This window comes from Nansenia antarctica (assembly GCF_963989245.1).
Source record: "Nansenia antarctica genome assembly, chromosome: 2".
NCBI classification, from domain to species: domain Eukaryota; kingdom Metazoa; phylum Chordata; class Actinopteri; order Argentiniformes; family Microstomatidae; genus Nansenia; species Nansenia antarctica.
The window spans coordinates 42,120,845-42,148,818 of NC_137675.1; the positions used below are offsets into that span (position 1 = coordinate 42,120,845).

Consider the following 27,974-nt stretch of genomic DNA (forward strand, 5'->3'; position numbering starts at 1 on the left):
ACATCGTCATGATTACAAAGATGCCACTTGAAATGCATAAAATCCAAGTTTATTTGTGTCTTACACACATGTTCGCCTAGTATTTGACTGCTTGTAGCCCAATCACGAATGATCCCAGTATTGTAGCTTCAGATGGACAAGTTGGTTGTAGTGCTTGCTGCAGCAAGCCCACGATATGTTATTGCTCATATATATTTATTTTAATCATGTTATTTTACCAACTGTTAAGACAACAATATAGTAAGCTAGTTACTTGAGCTAGTTAAAGATATTGGCCCCCCAAATCATTTTACAACTTGTTGTAATTATGTTACAACTTACTCCGTAAGTAAGCAACGTTATTATGATTTTGGTTATTTTGATAAACTGGACACATTTTGGGAATATATGTGGTTACTTTCTCGCCTGAAAACATATTAAAACTTCATAAAATGACATGTTAACACTTTTACACCTTACACAAATTACACCTTTTAGCCAATGGAGGTTTAAAATGGAGGTTTAAATCCCCCGCTCCCGGCGAAATGCATTCTGGGAGGCAGTATGCATACTGTATAAACGGTCGGCTGGTTTTCGCATACTTATTATGAATTTAGTAGGCAGTATATGCCGTATACTCATTGAGTATGCTAGTATGCAGTATGCTAGTATACCATTCCGAACACACTTTTTGTTGTTTGCTTACATTTTCCATTAATGAGTAACTGTAATCAGTTTATTTTGTTCTTACTTGTCAATCTCGGGATGTGTGGAATAAGCCCTTTCTCAGTAGAGATAGAGATAGACTTTATTTGTCATTGCTACAGTACAGGTACCAAACAACGAAATTTAGGAGGTATTCTCCTCCCATTCTCCTCCCATCCCATTTAGGAGGTATTCTCCTCCCATGCTTTTTGAGAAGGAAGCGAGTGGAGTTTGCAGAGGAGAGACTATTGGTACGCAGCACAAATCTCTGGTCGAGTTGAAGATGTGAGTGACGATTTAGTCGGTTGCTGATTGGAGAGCTTCAAAATCAAAATCAGGTAGCAAACAGGAACTGGAAACTGAAACCCATTCTGATTGGTTTAAAACAGCATCTGTCTACTTTACGACAACCGTATTGGCTCGTGACAGCCCTACCCATTTTCAACCACAATGGAGTCCAAAGAGATTTACTCCACTACCACTAATTTAGATCTTTAAATTGATTTGGGATTTGTACAGCATCCCCCCCCTCCTCACAATTATTGATTTGATATTTTTGGCCTTTAATTACAGATTGTAAAATTTCTGCTTGTAAAAATCTATCAATTTTCTTAGCTTGCTTCAATTAGATTTGTCTCAGGCTATGTAGCCACCAATCTCATTTTACCATTCAACAGCTTCATTTTTATTAGCGACAATTCTACGACTCTCATTAAGGTACTGTAAAGTCTTTGACAGATAATATTTTTCTCATAATCAGTGGTGACATGTATACATTATTTGCCTAATTATTTCTACATTCCGCCTTCTATTATGTATGCTATGCTATGAGCTAGCTCCCTTCAAATCTGGGTCAAATTAGGTCCAGACTCTTTCGCTGTAAAAGCCAGAAACTGTCGGCGTTGTTGTGTTTGTTGCACATGTAGTTGTCGCGATCATTATAGTATTCACATGCAGCTTCATCCTACCCGAGGCCACGTTTACATGCACATCATTATTCCAATTGCATTCTGTTTAATTCGGACATGGCCCATGTAACACTCATTCCACTTATTAAGCCGTTTTGCCGATTGCGATAGACCTTCGTCAGAGTAGCAAGTACACTGGGCACCCAGCAGCGACTAGTAGTAGTTTAACCTATCCTTTACTCCACGGTAGTAGCGCCAACCTTTACAAATTAAACCAGTGTCAGACCAGTCCATGATAAATAGTGGATTAAAAGATCTGGTGGGTATTTTGACTTTTATTTCAATTATTTGAATGGGTGGATTTTAGCAGATCGCTCCACGGGCTTTTGTAAATCTAACATGTAGACCTGTAGTGTATCATCCCTACCGCCCGGCCAGCACGTTTAGAGTCCCGACAACCATCTACCAGTGCTTAGGCTAATTCGGATTTTAAGGTGTCTGTACTCCTGTAGGTCGATATCTACGTATCTACTAAGTATGGTGTGTGTTAGAGGGGATTTTTCTAAATTCAGAGATTCAAGATTCGAAAAAATTTAGGCTAATCTATGATAGACTCAATGTTTAATGGAATTTCCTAAACAATTATGCCTGACTTTGATCCCCATTTAGCATCTGTTTCCGTCGTATGTTCACACACTGAGGTCACAGATCGTTCCCACCTGGCATGACGCTGACAAGTCACTACCTTTGCCAATAACTTTCACCAGTTTTGGATATATATATATTTATGACCCGAAATAGACTAATTAATGCATTGAAATGGCTGGTTTCAGTGTGTGTTATTAAACTCAGATTTGTTTTCTAGAACCATAGACACAGCTATGGATGCTGGAAAGACAATCCATTCGATTTTTTACATTCCATTTTAAAACGTATGTTGCTCAACAGTTGTTTTTACATACTAAAGAACCACAAACAATGTTGTGTCATGTTCTTAGAGTTTGTGTCATGATGGTCAGGCACTGGCAGTTATAGGGCACCTAACTCTCCCCCCCCCCCCCCCCCCCACACACACACGCCACGATTTTGACCCACGCCACACCTCACAGTCATGTGATTTGCTGAAATCACATAAGGACAAATACTTTACTTAGTAAATGTATTCCCACTAAGGCCTTTGAGTCACTGTGGCTGCAGACTTACATGTGCTGTGTGCAATACCCTGGGCACGGGGATACAGGGCACTCATTGGACACTCACAAGCTGTGATGGGACACCTATGAACTGTTCAATGACAATCCCATATAATTTTTCTATTGGTAATCCTATGAGCCTTTTCCATCAAGTAAGGAGGATAAAAAATATATCTTATTCTTCAAATACTGTATGTTGTACATTGAATTGACCGTTGAGCAGCAGGACATCTTCGAGATTGTTGATAATGTCTCTTTCTCCCTCTAGACATGACAGAGTATAAGCTTGTGGTAGTCGGAGCGGGAGGCGTGGGGAAAAGTGCTCTAACTATCCAGCTCATCCAGAACCACTTTGTGGATGAATATGATCCCACAATCGAGGTGAGCCGTGTGTGTGTAATTTAGTATTTTGTAAAGTAATTATGGGCACACAAGTTTCACTCCCTCCTTTGGCAAAGGTCTGAGTGAGAGGTGCTTATCTGGCTGTGTTAATGTTTAGTGTCCTTTCAGATCTACAAGAGTGCTAAGCTGCTAGGGCGTTTGAATTAGACACCTATTATATAGCTGTTCTTCAGATTAGACCAGGCATAGTCATGGTACGTCTCGCCACATGCGCGCAGAGCCTTAAATGGCAGCTTGTATGTAAGTTACCTACTACTAAGTCAAATTCCACAAACATAAACTGCGCTGATCTCGCTCGGTCAATAGATGGCAGTATAAGGTCGGTGCTGAGCTTGAATCATGTTGTGTTCTCGCCTCTGAGGTGTGAAGAATTTTAGATTAGCCGTCCTGGTGTGCATTAAATTGGATGGGAGAATGTTGTTGCAATTTCATTGGATGACACATTCCAACCCCCCCCCCCCCCCCCCCCCCCCCACACACACACACACACACCCACACGCCCGTAGAATGGTTGCTTGTTGTAATATGCATAATCTTATTCAATCGGGTAGGACTATTTTGCAGAGAGTTGTTGCCTATGCTAGCTTGCAGCATTAAAGAAAATCAAAGAAAACGTGAAGGAAAAACTGAATTATTTTTGGTGCTCCGCCCAAGCAAGATATTTGATTTGACGTGTGATGAGGTGTCACTCATTTCAAACGGGTTTCCACCCCTTTGTAGCTACATTCTGCAAAGGATATCTCCAGGCTTTCCAAACGAGGAAATCTGGCCTCAACACGATTAGTGGTCAAGTAAACTCAACGAAGCTAGCTACGGAGGCAGAAGGCTGCAGCAAACAGAAGTGTATCCCCCTCAAATGCGCCTGTTTTGAGCCACATCTAAATCAGTTTTGAGGACGATCAAGGAAGAGCAGGCACACTTCCACTCATAAAACCATTAAGTGTATGTTAGCTCTTTCGACAGGGATGTTTAAAACATACAATGTTACACATACAATCAGAACAGTCAAGGACCTGTGACCCTTTAAATCAAGGTCTTGAATCAAAAAAAGAGTAAGGGTGTTAACCCCAGTGTTCCCATGGCCACCTTGTCGTCTCCAGTATCCGATTATCTCATTCAGTCTCTCCTCTCCCCTTAAACTTTAACCCAGGTCATTCATTGTTGTTAAATCCATTTTTGGATTTAATGTAATGATTTATAGCCATTGAGGAATATTATAAATGCCTCATAAACTGTGTTCAACTGTCTTACCCAATCAGAACACGAAAATATAAGCTTGTTTACTCTGTTGATTGTAAACAATGTGAAAAAGAAATAAATGAAAATAACACTGTTCACTTGCTTCACAACATGGTTGAAACTTATTGATGGTCAGTCCTTGCATCCATTGCTCGGTCTATGAATCGGAGTGGTTACATTTCTCCAGCCCCATCCTCCACTGCTTACCAAAACAAGTGGCTGGGTGACCACTTTGTTGTTGTTTGAATCCCAGATTGCCCCTTCAATGAGTATGCATTCAGCCAACTTAAATGAAGGAATAGAACCAACAGTGAAAGACCGTTGCCCTCTGCCCTGTAGGACTCGTACAGAAAGCAGGTGGTGATCGACGGGGAGACGTGCTTGCTGGACATCCTGGACACGGCAGGTCAGGAGGAGTACAGTGCCATGAGGGACCAGTACATGAGGACAGGGGAGGGCTTCCTCTGTGTCTTTGCCATCAACAACAGCAAGTCCTTCGAAGATGTGCACCTCTACAGGTAGGAGGCATTTGAGAAACCAAACGTCCAGGCATTTGTTCCCAGTCAGGTCTACTGCTTATGATCACCTCAGTGTTGTTCATGAGACATCAGCAAGTTCAGCTTTCTGTCCATGAGGCTCCTGTCAAATGTACCTATTGAATTGTGTGATTGGTCGAAAATCTCCCTTTGAGAAATGTAACAGGGTCTGGTGAAAAAGTCCCCAAGTAGGGCATGGTAATTTTTCAGTTTCTTACAGATTATGAAAGCGTAGATTGTAAGCTTTCAAATGATGTCATACATTTAAATAAAATGATTTCAATGTATAACACAAATGAAGTGAAAACATATAGTTGAAGATATGCTTATTTGAATGTTGGTACACCTCAAACCAAATACCGGAGAAAATCACCTTTGCTACTATCACGTTTGTAGATAGATAGGAGCTAAGAAAGAACATCACTATGAACATCTAAAGGAGCTGTTCGTAAATTGCAGCTCGTCCAAAATCACGCTGCTAGGGTCCTAACAAAAACAAAGAAGTTTGAATACATTACACCAATCCTGAGATACCTGGGGGGTATTCCTAGAACGCAGATTCAATCAAATCCGGGATATTTGCGATAATTTCAGCTCGAGTTCCGTTCCATGAATGTGGCTCAAATAATTCACTAACCAATCCTTCAGAACAAACAGGCTGGTTTAAGTAATACATGTGTCAAAAATGTCTCACAGGTGGGAAACTAAATCCCGAACGACAGTTCCATCAAGTGTCTTTTAGGAAATATTAGTTCCCACTTTTGACGAGATAGATAGATAGTTTGATATTTTGAAAGTGTGGTAGTTTGATTGTGTGATAGATAGATAATTTGATATTTTGAAAGTGTGATGGATAGATAGATAGATAGGGTTGGGTATCGTTTGGGTTTTATTCGATACCGGTGCCAAACCGATACTTTAAAAAAGGTGCCGGTACCAAAACGGTACTTTAAGCGGTACTTTTGATTTTAAAACATGTGTATATAAACTCCTCAAAAAAGTTTGGAAACGTTATTTCGGTCGATTATTCCTCCCCTTTAATAATACTAATTGGTATTGTATTTTATATCGTTGGAAAGCCTGATTAGTCACTTTTACAACGAGGTACAACTTGTAAGGGTCATGCATTCGTGGAAGGAGCAACACAGCTAAACGTGTGGGTAGCGGCCCAAAAATATTTGCCAAAATCCCCTGCAATATTCTTCTGTTGCTATTCACTCTCGTTTTGAGTTGCTTGGTAGATTGGATGATTGCACTCTCCCACAGTAATAAGGAAAAAACTACACATATTGAAATGTTTATACTTTATTCATTTTACACTGTCAGGGACCTCAGTAGCGTGTGGAAGATCCATACGCAGTCACAACAGCTTGGCACCTCCTCCTCATGCTGGTCACCAGCCTGGTCACACACTGCTGTGGGATGGCATCCAATTCCTCAACCAGGATTTGCCGCAAGTAAGCCAATATGGTTGCGTTGGTCACTCTGGTCCTGGCTCTGTGGGGGTGAGCGTTGTCATCCTGGAGGAGGGAGTTTGGTCCAAGATTCTGGAGATATAGGATCGCCACTGGCTCCAGAATATCATTCCGATATCTTACTGCATTGAGATTGCCTTCAATGATGACAAGTTCTGTTTTGCAGGGGGTTTTGGCAAATTCTTTTGGGTCTCTACCCACACGTTTAGCTGTGTTTCTCCTTCCACAAATGCATGATTCTTACAAGTTGTACCTCGTTGTAAAGGTGACTAATCAGGCTTTCCAATTATATAAAAAACTATACCAATTGGTATTATTAAAGGGGAGGAATAATTGACCGAAATAACATTTCCAAACTTTTTTCGAGGAGTTTATATATAGCTCAGTGTTTCCTCCAGGATTTTTCACATTAGTGGCGGTTGTGGTCACTTACGCACATGCGCGCTCAAAACAAAGACGTAATTTCACCCCCAAAAAATATATAATAATTTAACAGCGGTTAAGCCATTAATGCCGAGCGGCAATGTTTCATATAGCAGGTGATCAAACCAAGATATCCTGAGGCTACAGCTGCAGCAGAACATGGGGAACACACATACAGCACTGAACATAGGTTGGCGTACGGCGTACGGTATAATATACATGTGACTGACAGATACGCCCAAGACACACACACACACACACACACACACAGTGAAAGATAATCAGCTCATCGAATATGAAGTACACAATAGGGATGGACGGTTTTTCGGTTAAACCGAAAACCGGGGTTTATAAAAATAGAAACGGTTTTTTATCAAAACCGTCTGAAACCGGATTTATTTTTATTTATTTTTCCCTATGTTGTTCAAAGAATAAAACTGGAACATGTCACATGTTTGTCGTGTGTGAAAATAACAATGATACAGTCTGAATCTGCCGCGCAATGAGTGAGAGGTTTGGTCAGTTGTGAAGAATAACTGAGGATTAATATCTAATTGGGATTATATTTAAGGGTAACGAATCACTCTATGGGAAAGATAGTTGCCTTCAGTTATTGGTAGATAGGAAAGGTTTTTTACAATTACTCGCTTACATTTAATAAGATCATTTTCGCTGCTCTCTGTAAAGCGCATTGGGTCACTTTTGTGAGAAATGCGCTATAGAAATAAAATGTGATTTGATTTGATATCAATCAATCAATCAAACTTTATTTATGTTCTATAGCACAAATCATGCATTGAATGTAACTCCAAGTGCAGTATTTACTAAACCACAATATAATAAAACAAGAGCTATACGGATCAAGAGTGTTTGTGCACAGCACCACTGTGTGTGAAGGCGCTACTGAAAGTGATGACAGAACGCATGTCTCAGAAGATACGCGGTCACTTAGTGACGCAAAGGTAGTTCTGTATTTATCTCTATCTGTATTAGTACATTTATTTTGAAAGCTCTATTTTGACAGCTCTACCATGGGCACTTTTATTTTGATGGGGCATTCTTTGTTGATTGACTTACGACAGTTCAGGACGAGTCAGTCTCGCGGCATGTGGTTTTTATGAAAAGCTTTAAGTATGTTCACTGCATAATTCTAAGTCTAATATTTCAGTGATTATTGAGCAGTATTCAAATATTTCAATACATTGAGCAGCAGCTGAAACTTTGTCTAAGAACCAAGATATTGAGAAAGCAGTTCATTCAATGAAGACGCTGTTCCAAGAGATGATCTTCCGTGCAGGCGTGCACCCTGGATCAGCGGAGCTGGTGTGTTAAGTGTTCATGTGTTTTCATGTATGGTGTAGCTTACAAAAGTCTGCCTTTCCACTTATATTTGTGAAACTAAGTAGCCTAAATGTGTTGCGACTGTGCTTACGGTGTTTTAATGGTGTTCGACATGAGTGTATTGTAGCAGTAGGGCTCAATTATTTGAAATTGTCGCTCTCTTTTTTTTTTTTTTTTTTCGGTCGTTTTTCGGTTAACCGGAAAACCGCGGTTTTAGTCTTTGACGGTTTTTCGGTTTCAATAATTGGAAACCGTCCATCCCTAGTACACAAGAGTACACACAGAACCGCATACAGCACTGAACAACATCCGTAGAATATAAACTTGTGACTGACAGTCACATACATACACACACACTGAAAGATCATCAGCTCATCAATACGAAGTAGGCCTACAAGAGAGTACACGCACAAAACCAGCTAATGTTACTCATTAACTGTTTACACAAGTAAAATCACAGTGTGACAATCAGATGGAGCATTCGGTGAACAACCAACAGCATGGTAATGCATATTATCAGCTGAGAACCAACTGACATGAGCCCTGTTTTCCTGTACCTCCGCCGTTCTGTTCCTAAATCGGAACGAAATGTAGGTCTGAAAGCGGCCTAAATCTAGCTTCAATCTGCTTTTTTTCTGTTCTCCGGTCATAATACCTTGCTGCCTTTCTCGTTGCACAGCCTGAGGAGAAAACGTCGACTTAGTGGACTGAATCAATTAGTGGCAGAGAAAATGTATTTGTGGCGGATCAATGCATAGAGGAAACACTGTAGCTATATAATAACGGGCGATGTCACGTGCGGTTGACTGTTGCATAAAAAGTCTGTTACGGATAGTGTTGTTCCGATACCATTTTTTGATCCCGATCCCGATACCTGACCGTGCAGTACTTGCCGATACCGAGTACCGATCCGATACCACGGCGTTTGAAAAAACTAAACAAAAAAACATGTTTTTTGAGCCGCATACTCACCTCGATGTAAAATTATTGCTAACACTTAGTCTGGCACTGCTCAAAACCTTTGTAAAACAGGAAAAAACACCAACAGAGAGTGAATGCTATAGAACTTTTTTTTATTGTCTACCTGGTATGGTGACAAGAAAATCAACCCCTTATAAAACCTGAAATGTGGCTCTCACAGATGCCAATCAGTGCAATATCCATTTAAGATATAAAACAGTCATAGTAGTAGTGCAACAGCAAGTGAACATTTACAAACAAAATAACTTTAAGATATAAAACAGTCGTAGTAGTAGTGCAACAGCAAGTAAACAATTACAAACAAAATAACTTTAAGATATAATAATAATAATAATTTATTAGATTTATATAGCGCTTTTCCGAGGCTCAAAGACGCTGACAATATGGGAAAAACGGAAAACACAGAAACAACAAGCAACAGATAACATGAGCACATAGAACACAGAGTTAACGAACGGGGAAGGGGAGGTTGTATGCATGTCCATGGGGGGAGGGGGGTGGCAGGGTTAGGGGAGATGGTTAGGGGTAGGGGAGGTTGTATGCATGTCCAGGGGGGCGGGGGTGGCAGGGATGGGGGAGATTGCTAGGGGTAGGGGAGGCTGTAGGCATGGGAGAACAGGTAGGTTTTGAGGTGGGATTTAAAAGTGAGGAGTGAGGGTGAGTCTCTGAGTGGTTGAGGGAGAGAGTTCCAGAGGCGGGGTGCGGCTCGTGAAAAGGCACGGTGACCGAAGCCTTTGAGTTTATAAAACAGTCGTAGTAGTAGTGCAACAGCAAGTGAACATTTACAAACAGAATAACTTTAAGATATAAAACAGTCGTAGTAGTAGTGCAACAGCAAGTAAACATTTACAAACAAAATAACTTTAAGATATAAAACCGTACAAGTAGTGCAACAGCAAGTAAACATTTACAAACAAAATAAGGCCCATTTGAGACTAACATAAGATGTAGACCTACCTGAGGGAATAATAATATTTTAGAAGTGCAGCCTGAATTTGGTAAAATAAATAAAAGGATATTTTAAATGTTAGGAAATGTTATCACAAATGTAAACAAACTCCACTTTAAAAAACAAAAGAGCTGGAGCAAAATAAAGTGCACTGCACATTAGTGCAGACATGTCACATAGCAGCACTCAGTCCTCCAAATTAAAATCCTTAGGCTTCAAGTTCAACTACATAGGCAGGTTCTTCTTTAAGAAGATGAGCATTTCTACTCTCTCTCCTAGCAGCCTGTTCCTCTTTTCATCCAGTATGTTGGAAGCTGTGCTGAACAGTCTCTCACTATCTACACTAGTAGAGGGAGCACAGAGAAACACTGCAGCAGTAGCAGCCAGGGTGGGGAACCGTTCCTTATTCTTTCCCCAGTACTCAAATGGGCTCTCTAAGCGGTGGATGGTTTTCTCAGCCAGATATGTCTCTATCTGTACCTGTGTAGCTGTGCTGCTGGCCCCGCCTTGTTCCTCATCATGCTCTTGCAGGATTTCCTCATACAGCCCCTTAAAGCAGCTCTTGCTGGTCCTGCTGCTTGTGTGGGGCTCTGCTTCCATCCGTGAGGCCTTGTTGGCTGGCTCTGCTGCCAGTGATCGAGACTCCTCAGTCTTCTCCACCTCTTGGATCAGTGCACTCTTTGCAAGCTTGCTGCTTTCCACACTTGTGAAGTATCTGCAGTAACATAGTAAACAAAATACACGTGTTGAATAAAGTAAATATTTACACTTAACGTTTATACTTAATCAGCACACTATTATACACACCTGTCTTTGTAACGCGGGTCCAAGAGGGTTGCAACAGCATACTGGGGCTCCTCCTCGACGGTCTGGAACCTTTTGTCGACAGCCGCTAGTAGGGTTGCTTTCATTGTTTTTATCCCGCTGTCCTCCTCGGTCTCTCGGGTCAACAGTCGCTTCAGTACCACCACCGTGGGGACGACTTCAGACGCGATGGAGGTGCTAAAGCTGATTTGTTTCGTAATCTCCTCGAATGGAGCCAGGACGATGTTTACTTTTTCAAGTAAAGCCCACTGGTTGGTACTCAGGGTGGCTGGGAGGTCGTAGTCAGCCACGTAGGCTGAGAGAGATCTCTTCTGCTCCAGCAGACTCTCTGTCATGTAGAAGGTGCTATTCCACCGGGTGGGCACATCTTGTTTCAGCCGTTTGATTGGCATTCCAAGTTCAGTCTGTACAATTTGCAGACGTGAAGTGGCCAGTGGGGAATGCTTGAAGTGGCCGATGATCTTTCTCCCATTGGCCAGCGCGTCGCACACACTCCGCTGTGACAGTAGGCCTTCCTGCACCACTAGCTGGATCAAGTGGGCAAAGCATCCCATTCTCGAAACACCCAAGTCCATCATCGCCTTCTTCATGTTGCTGGCGTTATCACAGAGAATGGCGTGGACCTTCAATAATAAGTAATAATACATTATTAAGTAAATATAAACGACAAGTCTCCGTGATGTATTTGCGACCTGGTATTTTGTATTTAGGTACAGCGTGAGCCATAAAAAGGCGGAATCCCACATTGTCAACAAAGGAGAGGGGCAGGTCACAGAGCACAATCATTTCAGACATTTTCTCAGTCATCTTTCTTGCCATTTCACTCGTCGCGTCCCACTGGTCCTTTTTATGGAATGAGCTACTCAGCGTTTGTTGTTTTGGTCCATCCGTTCTCTTGCTCGCTGTCGCAGCTGCAGTAGATGACAGAAACTCTTCGTGCTCTTTAATATGTTTTGCCTTTAAATGCTTAATTAAGTTGCTAGTATTGAAACTGGCAGCTTTAGTGCCACCCCTCGACACATTGAGACCGCAAATTGTGCATTTAGCCGTTGTACACACCGGACTATCCACCTTGAAATATCTCCAAACCGCCGACATGTTCTCCTCACTACACCTCTACAGCATGCGTGTTTGTTTTTCCGCGATAGTGAAAGTTTGGTATCAGGTGTTATTATTTGTTAGTACTCGCCGATACCGATACCAGCATTTTTGTGCGTATCGGTGGCCATGCCGATACTAGTATCGGTATCGGAACAACACTAGTTACGGACCCCAGGGGGCAAGAGAGAGGAACCGAAACGAGGAACAGAAATCTCCGTTGCAATTCGGTTCGTTAGGTACCAAATGTAAAGTAACTGGTACCATACCGGTTTTCGGTACCCAACCCTAGTGATAGATAGATTGATAGTCAAATCAAATCAAATCAAATTTTATTTGTATAGCGCATTTCTTACAAGATGCAACTCAATGCGCATTACATACTGACAGAGCCGCAAGCAGGCAAAAGTAAAAACCTGTACACTTTGTAGCCAGGAAAATTCCCTTGCAGCCCTCTACTCATAGAGCGACTACTAACCAGTTTGCCTACCAGCACCCAGCGGTGGACCCCACACCCCTCCCCGGAGAGCCCCCGCCGCCCCACACACCCAGCCCGCCCCACCACCAGCACACCCGGCCCAGCCAAGCAAGCTCAGAACATAAAGGCCCCACACAAGGACGGCCAAGCAGGTGCCCCAGCGGCGGAACAGACCAGGCACACTGGGCAGCCGGGGGCCCCCAAGGAGCGGCCCAAGGACCACCGGCGCATAGCAAGCAAGCAAGGGCGAAAAACCTGTACACCATGTATCCAGGAAAAGTTCCCTGCATATTATCGGCGTACACACTGTCCATAAATGTAGTGTTATATCTGCATCGTTCTGCATCCAGCATGGGCACAGGTCCTGCCAAAAGTGAATCTCAAGCGCAGTTATGATGCAACAACACAATAAAGATGACAGCAATACAACCTGATGGTGGTCCAGGTACAGCCTGGTACCGGTTCTGGTACTGCTCTAGGTGCTACTGGCAGCTAACAGTGCCTCATCAGCACCCAGGTCCTTTTTTCCTGTCAACACAAGATCTCAAGCACGAGTATGGTGTAATAGCACAGTGATCCTAGTTCTATAATCTCCAATGTCTTCCTTAGTTTCAAAAGGCGACATTGAATAAGTAGGTCTCGCTTAAAAAATTCCTGAGTTTTAGACAACCTCAGGCCCTCAGGTAGGGTGTTCCACAATCTAGGAGCATATATGCTAAAAGCTGATCCTCCAAATCTCTTAGTCCTAGCTTCTGGTACTATCAGAAGTTCTGTGCCGCTAGACCTTAGGGGTCTAGCTGGTGTGTATCTTATGAGCATGTCCACCATGTATTTGGGCGCGTCGCAATGGAGTGATTTATAGACTAATAAAATTATCTTAAAGTCTATTCTATAACTGACAGGGAGCCAGTGTAGTGATCTCAGGACAGGTGTGATGTGCGCTCTTCGTTTGGTCCTAGTAAGGACACGAGCAGCAGCATTCTGAACCATTTGCAGTCTACTAATCATTTTTTTGGGGAGACCTGTCAGGAGAGCATTACAGTAATCTAGCCTGCTAGTAACAAACGCATGCATTAGTTTTTCAGTGTCTGCCTGGGAGAGAAAGGATTGTACCATAGTGATGTTTCTTAAATGATAAAAGGATGTTTTAATAGTATTATTCATATGGGTTTCAAAATTTAGATCTGGGTCAATTATGACACCTAGGGCCGGTTTCGGAGACAAGGTTTAAGCCTAGTCCCAGACTAAAATGCTGTTTGAGCTGGCTTAACTGAAATTCACTTGCACAGACGTAGTTTAAAATAGTTGTGGATTAAGCATGTTCTGGATTAAACAAAGCCGATTGCAAAATTGAGGATTAGAGCTACTCCAGGACTAAATTGGACTGAATTGAAGCTTAAACTAATCTGCCAAGGAGGCAGGTTTAACTCCCGCTTAGTAGGCTAGGCTACTGTTTGTGAAACTGAGCTTGGATTGTTTGGGAGCATGGACTATTTGGAATATCAAAATGAGGACCAACATGCACGACAAAGGCCAGCCAGACGAATACTGCTGGATAGGAGTGATCCATTGAATCAGTTTGATGAAATAACTTTTCGAGACCGCTTTCGTATGTACAAGGAAAATGCATTGGAGATAATTACTTTGCTTGAGCCTAGACTTTCCTCTCTGTCTCAAAGAGGAGGGCCTGTGTCCAATCAACTGCAAGTTCTGATCACTTTGAGGTTCTTGGCATGTGGAATCTTTCATCGTGAAACTGGTGATTTGTGTGGTGTCAGTGAACCAACTGTATGTAGAATAGTTCACAAAGTCTGCAGTGCCATTTGTGAACTGAGGAGTCTTTACATCAAGTTCCCTGATGCTGCTGGGCAAGCCAACTATAAAGTGCAATTCTATGAATATGTATGGGCACTTCCCAGGAGTGATTGGCTGTATAGACGGATGTCATGTTCCCATCAAGTGTCCATCAACTCCTGATGCAGAGGAATACAGGAATCGTAAGAACTGGTTTTCAATCAATGTTCAGGGTGTATGCACTCCTAATTTGGAGTTTTCAAACATTGTTGCCCGTTGGAAAGGTGCAACCCATGATTCAAGGATTTTTCTCAACTCTTCATTGTGTGCACAATTTGAGAGAGGACAACATAGTGGACTACTACTTGGTGATAGTGGATATGGTCAGAGTAACTATTTATTCACACCACATCTAAATCCCACAACAGCTGAGCAGCAAAGGTACAACAGAGCTCATATCCGTACTAGAGGGATGGTCGAGCGTATGTTTGGAGTATGGAAAAGTCGATTCCAGTGCTTACGAAATACGCTTCGTTTCAAGCCAAGAAGATGCTGCAAAGTGATCATTGCTACAGCTGTGCTGCACAACTACCTGAAGCAGCATGGCTGTCCTGATCTGCCAATGGAAGATCAGGAAGATGCAGATGTGCCCATGGCAGAGGCAGCCAATGACCAGCGAGGACTTGCACACAGAGCTGCTTTCACAGTGCAGCACTTCAGCATTTGAATATGGAATGTATTCATTATGGTATAGTTTTGCTTGCATACTGTTTCTGTACAAAATTACAATAATGTAAAGCAAAATTAAACGAGTGAACCAAGGCTGGTTAAAATGTAGTTTGTGATGATTAATACTCACTCACACTCACATGCCAAATGACAATACATTTATTTTTAGTTTTCACAATTCTTCATATTCACCATGGCTACTGGTATGCAGAATTCTTTTTTGGAGCATAGCCCTCTGTCCCAATTTCATATCCAGTTCAACCTCTAGAATTCTCATTTTCATTTCATGTTCTTCTTTTAAATATGCAATTTTATGCTCATGAAATTCTCTGGCTAACTTTTCATGCATAGTTATCTTTTTTGGTCTCTGTTGGATGGTAGCAGCTTCATCTCCCAGGGGTGCCATAGCAGATGTGGAGGGTTCAGGCTCGTTGTAAACTGGCTCTTGATTGGTTTCCTCTGGAAAAAAAGACCACTGTTACAAACTCAAATAAACTAATATGGTGCTGTAACCAATTTACTTCCTGAGGTATATTTACCATTTGTGCTCAGTTCTCCATGTTCACTGTCCAAATGGTCATTGTCTGGTATACCATCCAGAGGTTGCTGGTGCTCTATTATACCAGACAGCAAGTCACCCAATTCATCAGATGTGTCCTTTATTGGTGGTCCACCACCTGTAATAAATCGCTCTCTTCTGCTTGCTGCATTCTCTTTTTTTAATCCCAGTTTAATGTTCTTCCATAGAACCTATGAAGGCAGATATCATTCATTAGTTTTCTTTTTTGATGTGACAAAAATAGTAATATGGGAAATCTGAAATACTGGTACTGATAAGGCATAATAAAAATAAGTGTGTCTCCTGATAATTTAGGTCATGGTGGAGAAATGGTTTTATTTTATATTTCTTTCCCCCTCACATAGGTATGGATCTTCCTTTGTGCAACATATCTTACTCTACCACCATGTTTAACATTCATATGGCCCCTTAAAATAGGTTACTATCGTTTTAAAACAGGATATTCATTCAATGTGAATGCTACAAGCAGCAGGAGTATTGTTACAGTATATGAGAGCCAGATATGAGAGAAACAGATTGAACTTGACATAAATGTCATGAAATAATTTGGGTAGGGCATAAATAAGCAGGGTATAGGCAACAGGAAACAAACACATATTTTTGTGCCTAATAATGAAGAATAACTCACCTGCAGTTGTTGTACTGTTCTTGTGGTGACATCTTCATTTGCATTGAATTCATTGCCAATTGCAGTCCAAGCACTTCTTTTCTTCTGTTCAATAGCAGCAGTATGGATTTTGCTTTCAATGACTGGATGGTTTGATACAATTTGTTTTAGTAGTGTTTTTTCATGCTCACTCTAATCTTTGGAGCGAATTCTCTTTGCCTCTGCCATTGTCTTGTCTCAAAATTCACTGCAACAATGGTGATTTATACTCCATTTCGGGTTCATGAGCACAATTGGACCAACAGCCTATGCTCCCACTTAGTCTAATGAGGCTTGAACTAGGTGTTCTCATTAAGCTTACTCCAGGACTCCATAGTCTCAGACTAACTAAGCCAAATTTAAGCCATGTCCATGCAAGCCACTTAAATAGCCAGGATTAACTAGTCTGACTTAGGCCTACTCCTGTCTTAATTTAAGCCCTGTCTCCGAAACCGGCCCCTATTTTTTTTTTCTAATCTTATTTAACATGCTAACGCTCAGTGTCCCACATAGCAGGAAAATATGAATACTTAGACCTAGCCCAATATCTTCAACAGCAGAAAACCCCCATTTGTCTGCCATTATCTTAGCAGGGCCAAGAAGTGGTGTTACTCTCTCTGAACGACTTGATTCTATACTAATTTTAAACTCAAAATCAAGTTATTTTCAAGGGAACAATATAGATACAAATAGCACTATTAGTTAAAATGGCCTAAAGAAAACACACAAGGAATGACTAAGAACAAAGAAACAGCTGTAATGTCTTATCACAAATAAGAAGACAATTACTTTAACAATACAATTAACAAACAATCTTGTAAGATCAGCACTGCCTTTTACATATGCACTGAGTCAACAGATAAAGAAAAAAAACGGAAGTATTAACACTGATTAACTTATTAAAACTGGAGTTCAGAACTTTGGTTTAGCTCAATGAAACTCTATTATCATACATGGAAAATTCAGAACTCCTGACTGGCTCAATGAATTTTATGGATAAGTACTGAAAATGTGTTCCCACCTCCCCACTTTTACACAGAACTAAACCTCTTTTCAGTTCCACTAAGCTTCTGTGTAATAAACCTCCCCACTTTTACACAGAACTAAACCTCTTTTCAGTTCCACTAAGCTTCTGTGTAATAAACCCAATCCTAGATTAACCTAGGATTCACTGATTTGGACCTCTGTTAGCCAAAAACAGCATCTCTCCCTGGTTAGGCCCTCTCTGTAACCAGGTGAACAGCAACTCCCCCTGATTAGTCCCTCTCTGCAATCAGGTAAGCAGCCACTCCCTCTGGTTAATACTTTTTCTGTAACCAGATAACAGCAACGTCAAAAGATACACGTATATATATAACTAAACCTCTTTTCAGTTCCACTAATCATATACACAAAAATAGCAGTCTTATGGTTTTGCCAGGTGCAATTATAGCCACGATAACATGTAAATCGTCTAAAAACGCCACAAGCCATGCATCACAAAGTGCACCCGGAAACAAAGACCTCTCCAATCAGGTATCTTTCTCCGATTAAATACCGTTCCGTATACAAATGAAAATCGACAGGCTTACCGTTCGTGTGTTACGTAGACAGCGTGCTAAGGCCCTGATCATCCGCTCTCAGCCAATCAAAAATAGAGGGGATCTCTTAACCGCGTCACTTGCTAGGTGAAACGCGAGAGTTCGTTTTTCCTCAACTTTTCATAATTAAAAAAACCAGCTCGTCAGCTGAAAATGGCTGAAAACGGACAAAACAGGATACCTTCGCAGCCGCTCCCCTGTTTCCTCGTCGCCAAACTGTTAGAGCAAATTATTCAATAATGGCAGCCTGTTTCATTTCAAGATGTATAAGAAAAGATATTTAATATTCTTCTGCAGAAGGAGGAAGTTTACAGGTTCGTCAGACGCATCTGAACGATTCAAAGTTCCTCTCAAAGTCCAGATCATTCATTTCATCTCAGTATTTATGCACTCAGGTACTCAAAGAAAAGAAGTCCGCCCTCGGGTGAGGTCTAGACCAATCATGAGCAATGGGTGTGGATCTGTACATTGAGGAAGATGATGGGGGATGAAGGTTAAGGGGGAATCGGCCCCCACTTTCTCCTAGACACACAAAGGTGGAAAAGGAACACAAAAGGCTACAACTGGTTCAGTCCACTTCTCGAGTACTGGGTCTGGGGAACACAAAGGTCCAAAACTGTTCTAGATGGCTTAGTCCATCTAGATGTAGGTCAGAAGTGAAAGAGAGCAATCAGGTCATTGTAATCATTTAAATGTGTCTGTTGTCTAGCCCAGGGGTCGGCAGCCGCATGCGGCTCTTTTGCCCATCTTCAGTGGCTCCCTGTGGCTTTGACCACAAATGGAAATTAACAACGATTATTTATTTTTTACGTTGCCGCGGTGTCTCTCCTTGAACTACAACTCCCTGCTTACGCTGTAATGTTGTACAAGGGCCAATAGGATTCGGATATGTTGGCACATGACTAGTATTTTGACTGGACCCAACATGAGACTGGATGTGACAGTTTTTTTTCAAGAGTAGACCTATATCCACAGGGATTGACGAAGTACTGCGGCAGGCAAAGCAAGAAACTATCCACATTGTCTACAACTTTGTGGCTAGATTTATATACGGACATCGGCGACGAACATCGATGAACGGGAGCTTCCCGGTGAGCGCTATTTGCCTACTTTTAAATGCAAAAAGCGGCTTGTCTTTAGCTCAAACCATTTCCGAATTATGAACTTCTAAAGAAGGTATGATATTTGGGAGCGCTGTGGGTCTGAGAGGGTTTAACTTAAAATAGTGAAAAGAAGACGAGGGAGGCTAGTTTTCATTTGGTACTGGAGTCTACAGTCTGTCGATTTGTCTATTTTTTGGCTGATGATCTCTTGGTTTGCTCACTTCCTCCGGATGAAATTACAAACTTATCCATATTTTTATCCATAAAAGTATCAACCCACCTGTTAAAAGGCACCAGAATACACGAAATTGCATCTACTCTGGGGGGGGGGGGGAACCCCTTTACGCTATCCTAGTGTTTCACTTTTGTAAAGCACAATACGTTTGCATTCGGTTGTATGCATATGTGCTAAGGCTTATGTATTTGTAGCCTACTATTTTGATAGTAGGCTAATATATAGACACTTACAGCATGTGTTGCCTTCATTATAAGGCTTATATAAGGCTTTACATTTTTTGCGGCTCCAGACAGATTCGTTTTTTTGTTTTTTGGTCCAATATGGCTCTTTCAACATTTAAGGTTGCCGACCCCTGGTCTAGCCAATGTCAAGCTTCAAGTGGAGAAACTGGTTTCATTGTGTGGTTACAACAGGAAATCAGTTTATATAGCTTTGCCCTAGATATCCAAATGTTGAATCTTAAATGTAGAGAATGTCTTTTACATATAATAATTTTCTCTCACACTAGCCTGACACTTAAGCCCAATGCACACGGCCCCGATTTTGACGCACCGCCGAATTCGATTCCATTGTTTTGAATGAGACAATGCACACGGCGTGCGATGCGATTCTAATGCACGACAACATTCGATTCTCCATTCACACCAATTGAAATCATTCAAAGAATTGAGAATCGAATGTTCGGCGGTGCGACAAAATCGGGGGCCGTGTGCATTGGGCTTTAGTGTTAAGAGCTAGTGTTTTCAAATGTGCAGATCATTTCTCTCCCAGTTTTCTCGCCAATGATCAATACTAGGGCTGGGCAAACGATCGAAATTTCTTTTTCGATAATCGCAAGAATTAACGATCAATTATCGATTAATGGATAAGCTTTTTTTTCATAAAAAAAAGAAAAAAGAAACTAGGGCAGAAATAACAAGCATGTTTTCCTTGGGGAAAAAACTTTATTTGTGTTGCTATTGCACACATTCATTCATTCACATTCAAACTAGACACTACAGTCAGATAACAATCCTCTTAAACAAGGCAGTGAGTAGCCTAAATTGTTTAACTTAAAAACACATTTTACATTATAAATAAAAATATAGAAAATAAGTAACTCACCATAGGAGCAGTAAAAAAACAGTTACTCACAAATAGGAGGATGACTGAAAACGTTAGTTTCCTTAAGAGCGTCCAGCTTAACTTAAATTTAAACTCCAGCGAGAGACTGTAGGCGGCAGGCCTACTGGTTCTTGTTCAAAAAGATGATCATGTTAACATGTTCAGGGGTGAGAGACGAACGCAATCTGGTGACAGTTAGGCCAGCCGCAGAAAACACTCGCTCCGAGCACCGAGGTTGCGGGGATGCAGAGGTAGGTCGCGCTAATTTGGCCAACCGAGGAAACCTTCGCAAATTCAATGCGAAGGCAAATGCAAAGTTCATTTCTCACACATAACGTGGACAAACTAATTTCCATTATTATTATTATTATAAAAAAAAATAAAAAAAATCCAATTTATTAACGATTATCGAGCAAAATATTTTGTGATGGACCAAGATCCTTATCGATCAATTATCGATCGTCGATCAATGATGCCCACCCCTAATCAATACCTCTGTTTTTTCCTGATTGAGTTGGAGAAAATGTTGTGTCATCCAAATATTAATATCAGCAATACAATCTATCAGGTGGTCGACCATCTCGTCGTCGTTGGGAGTTACTGAGATATAAAGCTGAGTGTTGTCAGCATAGCTATGGTAGTTAACGCTATGCCTCTTGATGACAGAACTGAGGGGTAGCATGTATAAGCTAAAAAGCAACGGTCCTAAAATGGACCCCTGGGGAACTCCACAGGTTGCGCTATAGTTTTTTTTACTTATGGTCACCAAGGGCTACAAAGTAGTCTCGGTCAGCCAGGTAAGTCCTGAACCAGTTTAAGACCGGACCAGAGAGGCCAACCCAGTTTTCAAGTCTCTCAATAAGTATGTAATGGTCTACTGTATCAAAGGCTGCACTTAAGTCTAAGAGTACAAGAATCAAGAGTTTTTTCAAGTCTGCATTAATCCTAAGGTCATTAGTTACCTTGTGCTGTGGTATGATCGGAAGCCTGACGGAAGTGGGTCATATCTATTATTTAAGACTAAACATTTATGAAGCTGTTTGTACGCTGCCTTTTCTAGAATTTTGCTTAGAAAAGTGAGATTGGATATTGGTCTACAGTTTTTGGGGTCAAAAGGATCTAAGTTACTTTTCTTCAGGGTGGGTCTAACCAGGGCAGTTTTAAGCGCCGCTGGAAAAATCCCTTTAAGTAGGGAGTGATTTACAATGCCTAGTATGTCATCAGACACAGATTCAAAAATATCCTTAAAAAAGGTGGTAGGAATTAGGGCTGCACGATTAATCAATTTTAAATCGAAATCGCGATTTGAAATGATGCGATTAGCTAATCGCAAAGCCTGCGATTTGCCTGCGATTTGGGATCCGTCATACAGCGCGTCGGATTCAACGTCAATGAACGTCAACGTCAATGAACGTCAACGTCAATGTCAATGAACGTCAACGTCAATGAACGTCAATGTCAATGAACGCACACCAACAACATCGCACGTGAAACGCCCACGTTTCGGTAGCTAGCAATAGCAACATTCATGGTGGATAATGGCTTCAGCAGAACCAGAAGCAACGTTGGACGATTTAGTCCGGAAGAAAAGCAGCACTTCTGTTGTGTGGAAGTATTTCGGATTTAGGACGACTGATGTGCAACAAAAACAGGTGTTGTGCACGACCTGTCGTGGAACAGTCGCTACATCCAGAGGCAACACCACAAACCTATATCAGCACTTGAAAAAGTACCACAGGCAGCTGTATGACGAGTGTGCGGTCAGAAAGGGAGAGTTGAGTGAACGTCCCGTAGCCCAGTCTAACAAAGTTAAGCAAACTAGTGTTTCAGAGTCGTTTGCGGCTGTTACGGCATATGAAAAGGGCTCACGAAGGCACCGTGAAATAACAAATTCCATCACGCACTACCTCGCAAAAGACATGGTGTCTATTAACACTGTGAGCAACTTAGGGTTTAAAAAACTCATCCAAACGCTGGATAAAAGATATACGATTCCCTCCCGCACGTACTTTAGCCATGTGGCTATCCCAGAAATGTACGCGGAATGTAGGAAGAAAATTGAGACGGAGCTGAAAAATGTCCAGTACTATGCGACAACAACCGATCTGTGGTCGAGCAGGACGACCGAGCCGTATCTCAGTCTCACCGTGCACTTCATAAATTCCGACTTTGAGTTGAAGAGTCATTGCCTGCAAACGGTATACTTTCCTGCTGACCACACGGGAGAGAATATTGCCCGTGGACTAAGAGAGTCCTTGTCCAACTGGGGTCTGAAGGAAGAGGATCAGACGTGCATCACCACTGATAACGGATCAAATGTTGTAAAAGCTGTGGAACTGAATCAATGGACAAGGCTTCAGTGCTTTGGACACAGGCTGCATCTTGCCATTGGTAAGTGTATTTAAAAAATATTTTAAAAGTGTAAAAATGCTATTCTCTCTCTCCCTCCCAATTTTCTCTCCTCTCTCTCTCTCTCACCCCTCTCAGTTTCAGAATTATTGTTATTACATTTTCAATCTGAAAAATGCAATACTGTACCTTCCACAAATAATGTTTTGATTCATGATTTTCTTTTTCAGAAAATGCTCTGAAAGAGAAGACCGTGAAAGACCGTATAAGTCGGGCAATAGGACTTTGTAAGTCTATTGTTTGCCATTTCTCGCACAGTTGGAAAAAGAAGGTTGCACTGAGTGAGGCCCAGCGAGAGTTGCATCTGCCGATGCACTCGTTGATCACAGAGTGTCCAACAAGATGGGGCTCAAGGCAGAAAATGGTCGGGAGGGTGTTGGAGCAGAGAAAGGCCTTGTGTCAGGTTCTCTCTGAAGACAGGAAGACGCGTCACCTGGTCCCCAGTTGGCAGGACATAGATGTCCTTGAATCCATCAACAACGTCCTGCGTCCTCTCCAGGAGTTCACAGATGCCCTCTCTGGTGAAGCTTATGTAAGCGTATCGTACCTGAAGCCAGTCCTTCATCTCCTGAAAACATCAACTCTGGCTGCAAATGACGAGGACACAGCCCTTACCAAGGAAATAAAGTCAATGGTCCTTGGCTACATGGAGAATAAATACAGCGACCCAGCCACACAGGTAGGGGGATGGGAATTGATATGGTTTCAACTGTTTTATTATCTCTGAGAATGAAATTAGAAAAACATGCCTATATTAATGAAAGGAATTGATAAGCTTGGAGGCATTCAATGTAGATTCTCTGAGTTAACTATTCTCTAATGATTCTACACACAGGAGCTTATGGACATCACTTCGTTCGTTGATCCAAGATTCAAGACAGAATACATGAGTGCAGAGAATGTCCCAGACATCAAAGCAAAAGTGAAGATCGAAATGGAACAGGTGGCACGAAAGGTAACTTGTATTTATGTGCAGTTTAGTGAACACAAGATGCCACATGCAATGATATTGTATTTTGATTTCATTGATCGGCAATTTTTTAAATGTTTACATAAAATGGCCAATTGCTTAGAATTACATTGATGCAAAACTTAAAAGCTCTCATCTCTACGCTCATCTCTGTGTTTTGCAGGAGAAGATGGCTCATGCCAGCACCACAGACGCTGTGCTTCAGAGTGCAGGAGAGGCAGAGCCATCCACTGCAAAGAAGGCAAAGCGGTCATTGGGCAGCTTCTTTAAGAAAAGCACTGCTGTGCCCCCTGCTTCAACCACTGCGCAGTTGATGGGTGCCATAGAAGCTGAGGTGAACACCTACCTAATGATTCCCACCATCGATGGAGAGGAGGATCCCCTGGCCTGGTGGAAGGTTCACTGTGTTAACTTTCCGATGCTGAGCATGCTGGCTCGCAAATTCTTGTGTATACCAGCCACAAGTTCCCCATCAGAAAGAGTGTTTAGTGCTGGAGGCAACGTGGTCACTTGTCAGCGTTCATGTCTGAAACCAGCAAAGGTTGACATGTTGGTTTTCTTGACCAAAAATCTGTAAAGATAAACATTTGTGTTGAGAAGTAGAGATGACAGGGAATTACTATTGTATTTGTTCTGCGTTTTATCTATTTCAATGTTTACAGAAAGGACCTATTATTTTTTACTGGATCATTTTTATTATCACTTTATTTAATTTGATTGCAGTATGTGCAATATTTAGATGCTGCTCCTGAGCCAAGCCATAACCTTGTTTGTAGAGGTCCTATTTTATTTTGATATTGGAATTGTTAAAAAAAAATACACTTGTTGAGAGAAACAAAATGGTGTTGCTGTTTAAAAAACCCATAAATAAATATGTTATCCCAATTCATATCTTTTAAGTTCTCATCCTTGCATTAGAATTAGAGCAGTTAATAGTTTGATGGTATCATGTGGTAATGCTCTCTGAAAATAGGTGATAGATAGATTCATCCAATCACCTGCCAAGTATTTTTTTGAAAGTACCTGCCCTTTTCCAAACAGCTTCCAATTAAGCTTTCCTAGATGGTTATGTGAAACAAACCACCTGAGTCAGGTTAGTAATGCTCCATCACATGTTTTAATCTGAAGCTTGATTTTAAAGCAACCCAACTTTAAAGCAACCCAATGTAAGTTTAGTTCTTTCACTCGTAGCTCGGGCTGTGGGGGTGCTAGAGGAGGGAGCCTCTAAGTCCCCTGAAGACGTACAAACAAACTGCACGTTGATACGACCTTCCTAGCCGGAGATATGGCCACACTTGACAAAAACTTCCTTTTTTTTTTTTTTTTTTTTTTTTTTGCTATTTAAAAAAATAATAATCGCAAATTAAATCGCAATCGCAATATCTGTCCAAATAATCGCAATTCGATTTTTTTCCCCAAATCGTGCAGCCCTAGTAGGAATAGGGTCAAGAGGACACATAGACGGTTTAAGCTGTGACACAATTTTGCCTAATGTTTCAGAACTAATCATGGTGAACATGCTCATAGTCATGTTCTGTGGTGGCGGATCTACAGTGTTACACAAACCTAGTCTTGCCTGAGTAATACACATTCTAATATTTGTTATCTTATCCCTGAAGTGGGCTGCAAATTCCTTGCATTTAGTGACAGAGGCTGCGCTGTCTAGTGTTCTAGGAGCAGGGTTTACAAGGCAATCAATTGTCGAGAACAAGACTTGGGTTATTCTTGTTCGTAGATATTATATTTGAGAAGTGATTTTTTTAAAAGTTAAAGGCAGATAGATGTTCTTTAAAAATATTCTGATCAACCTGTAATTTGCTCTTTCTCCATCTGCGCTCAGCTTTCCTACATGTTCTCTTAAGGAGATTAATTTCACTGTTTCTCCATGGTGCTCTCCTCTTGGCTCCAACCTTTTTTAGTTTGGTAGGTGCCAGAGAGTCTAGGGACATTTTTACTTTATTGTTAAAGGTAGTTACTAAGTCATTATCATATGAAGTTGGAGTTATGTGATCACTGTTCATTAAAGCTTTGAAATTCTCAGCCACTGCAGGGGTAAGATAACGTTTTTTAACAACACGTTCAGCATTTTTTCCAGCTTTACGTGTTACAATGGTAAGGAAAATACAGAAATGGTCACCCTCACTGATACCTGATATTGAGACCTCGAGACCCTTTGTAATCACTAGATCAAGGGTATGGCCATGATTGTGAGTGGGTTCTTTGACATGTTGGATAAAATCCATAGATTTCAAGAGGTCAATAAAATCCCTAGCCCTCGAGTCAGCCTCATTATCAACATGAAAATTAGTCTCCGGCGATAATAATCTTATCATAGTTGGAATGGATAATGGACAGGAACTCAGAGAAGTCAGGTAGGAAGGTAGAGCATGGTTTCGGTGGCCTGTATACAGTTACCGTTAGAATAGGTGGTTGGCATGCCAACCACCTATTAGGTTTCTCATATTTAGGTTTCTCATATTTGCGCCATGTATTACCTTATTTGTGGTGGTGGAAGTCCGGTGGGAGACAATAGTCTGGATGGCATGTTTGGTGTTAGAGGAATGGAGAGGAGGAGACACAAACTGTAATCTGCTGGCGGTGTGATGGACCTGTAGGGGGCATAGGGGGGGGGAGAGAGAGAGAGAGAGGGGGGGGGGGGGGTGCAGGGCCTGGCTCTCTTTGCCTTCGGCGTGGACTAGTGGTTCTGCAGCGCCCCGAAGCTGTTTCGCAGTGGGAGGGCATCAGGGGGGGTGGTGCCAGAGGAGTCGATGGTACGACTCTCTTCTTGACGGTAGTCCGACCTCTTCTTGACAGTGGTCCAGGTGCCTGGTGGTATAGGGACAGAGTGAGTTACACCTGGGATGGGGCTTACATGTGGAGGCTTTGATGCAGCGGGAGCAAGCCATGAGAGAGAAGAGTAGTGTTATTCGCAGAAAAAGAGAAAAACTATCAGATTATGGTGAGCTAGGAGTATTATGGAAACGTGTGATATAAGAGTATATAAGGTTGTTAGTAATTCGGGGTGATATCCCGATAAAAGATGCCCGTTTAAAGATGTTACGGTGGCTAGCTAGTTAGCCGCGGTAGCTAGCTAGTAACGCTGGTAGTCCCGACTCAGCCTCCCGGCGTCGGATTTCGGAGGAGCGGGGTCCCGATGTTGTATATGGTAGGAGATTATTTATCTACAAAAAAACTTTCTCAATAGAGCTCGGTTTAAACAGCAGTTTTTAAGATTCTAAGAGCTGTCGAAGTAGAGCAGAAACAAACACACGCCGTCCGATAGTGTGCTAGATAGATGGATAGATAGTTTGATTGTGTGAAAGATGGATCATTTGATATTTTGAAAGTGTGATAGACAGATAGATAGATAAATAAAAAGGTGTAAAAAAAGAAATAGATAAATAAAAAGGTGTAAAAAAAAAAAATAGATAGATAAATAAAAAGGTGTAAAAAATAATAATAATAGGTATGTCTATCTCAACTTGCGTAATGGTGTGTTTGGTGCAGGGGTTAAGGCAGCCAGCTATAAGTCCGAAGGTTGCCGGTTCGATTTTTTAAATTTATTTTTTACATTTAACCGAAGCCTTCATGCAAATCGATTTACAATATATATATCGATTTACAATATATATATATATATATATATTGTATATATATATATTATATATATATATCTGTCTAATTAAGTGAATCATCTATCCATCAGTAATCATAAGAAAAAATAATCTATGCCAAATCCAGGGTCCAGTTAGAAGAACATAATTTACTAGTTAGAAAGGCACCATTGTAATCGTGTCAGTTCTCGTAAATTAGCCTACACCATCATTTATAGCCTACATACATTTTTACATTAGGTTCAACTTTATTGTTATAGAGTACAAGCATCAGACAACGAAATGCAGTAAAAAGTGTGTCAGAAGTGGGATTTGAACCACGTCTTAAAATGTCGATTTGATACCATGGCAGTGGTTAATACCACTGCACCATCATGACTGAATTTAGCCTGCTGCTGATATCACCACATTGGTGAATATTCATTTATTAAAATATTAAGTAGTAAAGTAGTAAAACATAAAAGTAGGGGCTAGTATGACCTACGCATTTAATCGGTCAGCAATTTCTTGCCAAACCATTTCCCTCGCCTTGTTAATTGCGGCAGTATTGCACTATTTTACATCTTATTTTTCGTCTTCATAAAGATCCATAAGTAGGACCGCAGCGCTGTCACAGCCAGTCTAGTATCTTCTTTAGTTCCAGTCTAGTATCTTCTTTAGTTCCAGTCTAGTATC

At 41.4% G+C, this 27,974-nt stretch overlaps 1 protein-coding gene and 1 pseudogene across 2 annotated transcripts in view; both read left to right on the forward strand.

Moving 5' to 3' along the window:
* The first annotated feature begins 1,142 nt into the window (after positions 1-1,142).
* LOC308151143 (GTPase KRas) overlaps positions 1,143-27,974 on the forward strand; it is a 31,435-nt gene continuing 4,603 nt past the window's right edge. Inside the window, exons 1-3 of the mRNA XM_080523965.1 lie at positions 1,143-1,401; positions 3,054-3,166; positions 4,766-4,944. Of these exons, the coding sequence (XP_080380091.1) occupies positions 3,056-3,166; positions 4,766-4,944 (290 nt within the window). The 5' untranslated portion in view covers positions 1,143-1,401; positions 3,054-3,055. The remainder of the gene's footprint in view (positions 1,402-3,053; positions 3,167-4,765; positions 4,945-27,974) is intronic.
* Positions 14,018-15,053, forward strand: LOC308151142 (putative nuclease HARBI1; annotated as a pseudogene). The gene has a single exon. The product of its transcript is annotated as a putative nuclease HARBI1 (transcript).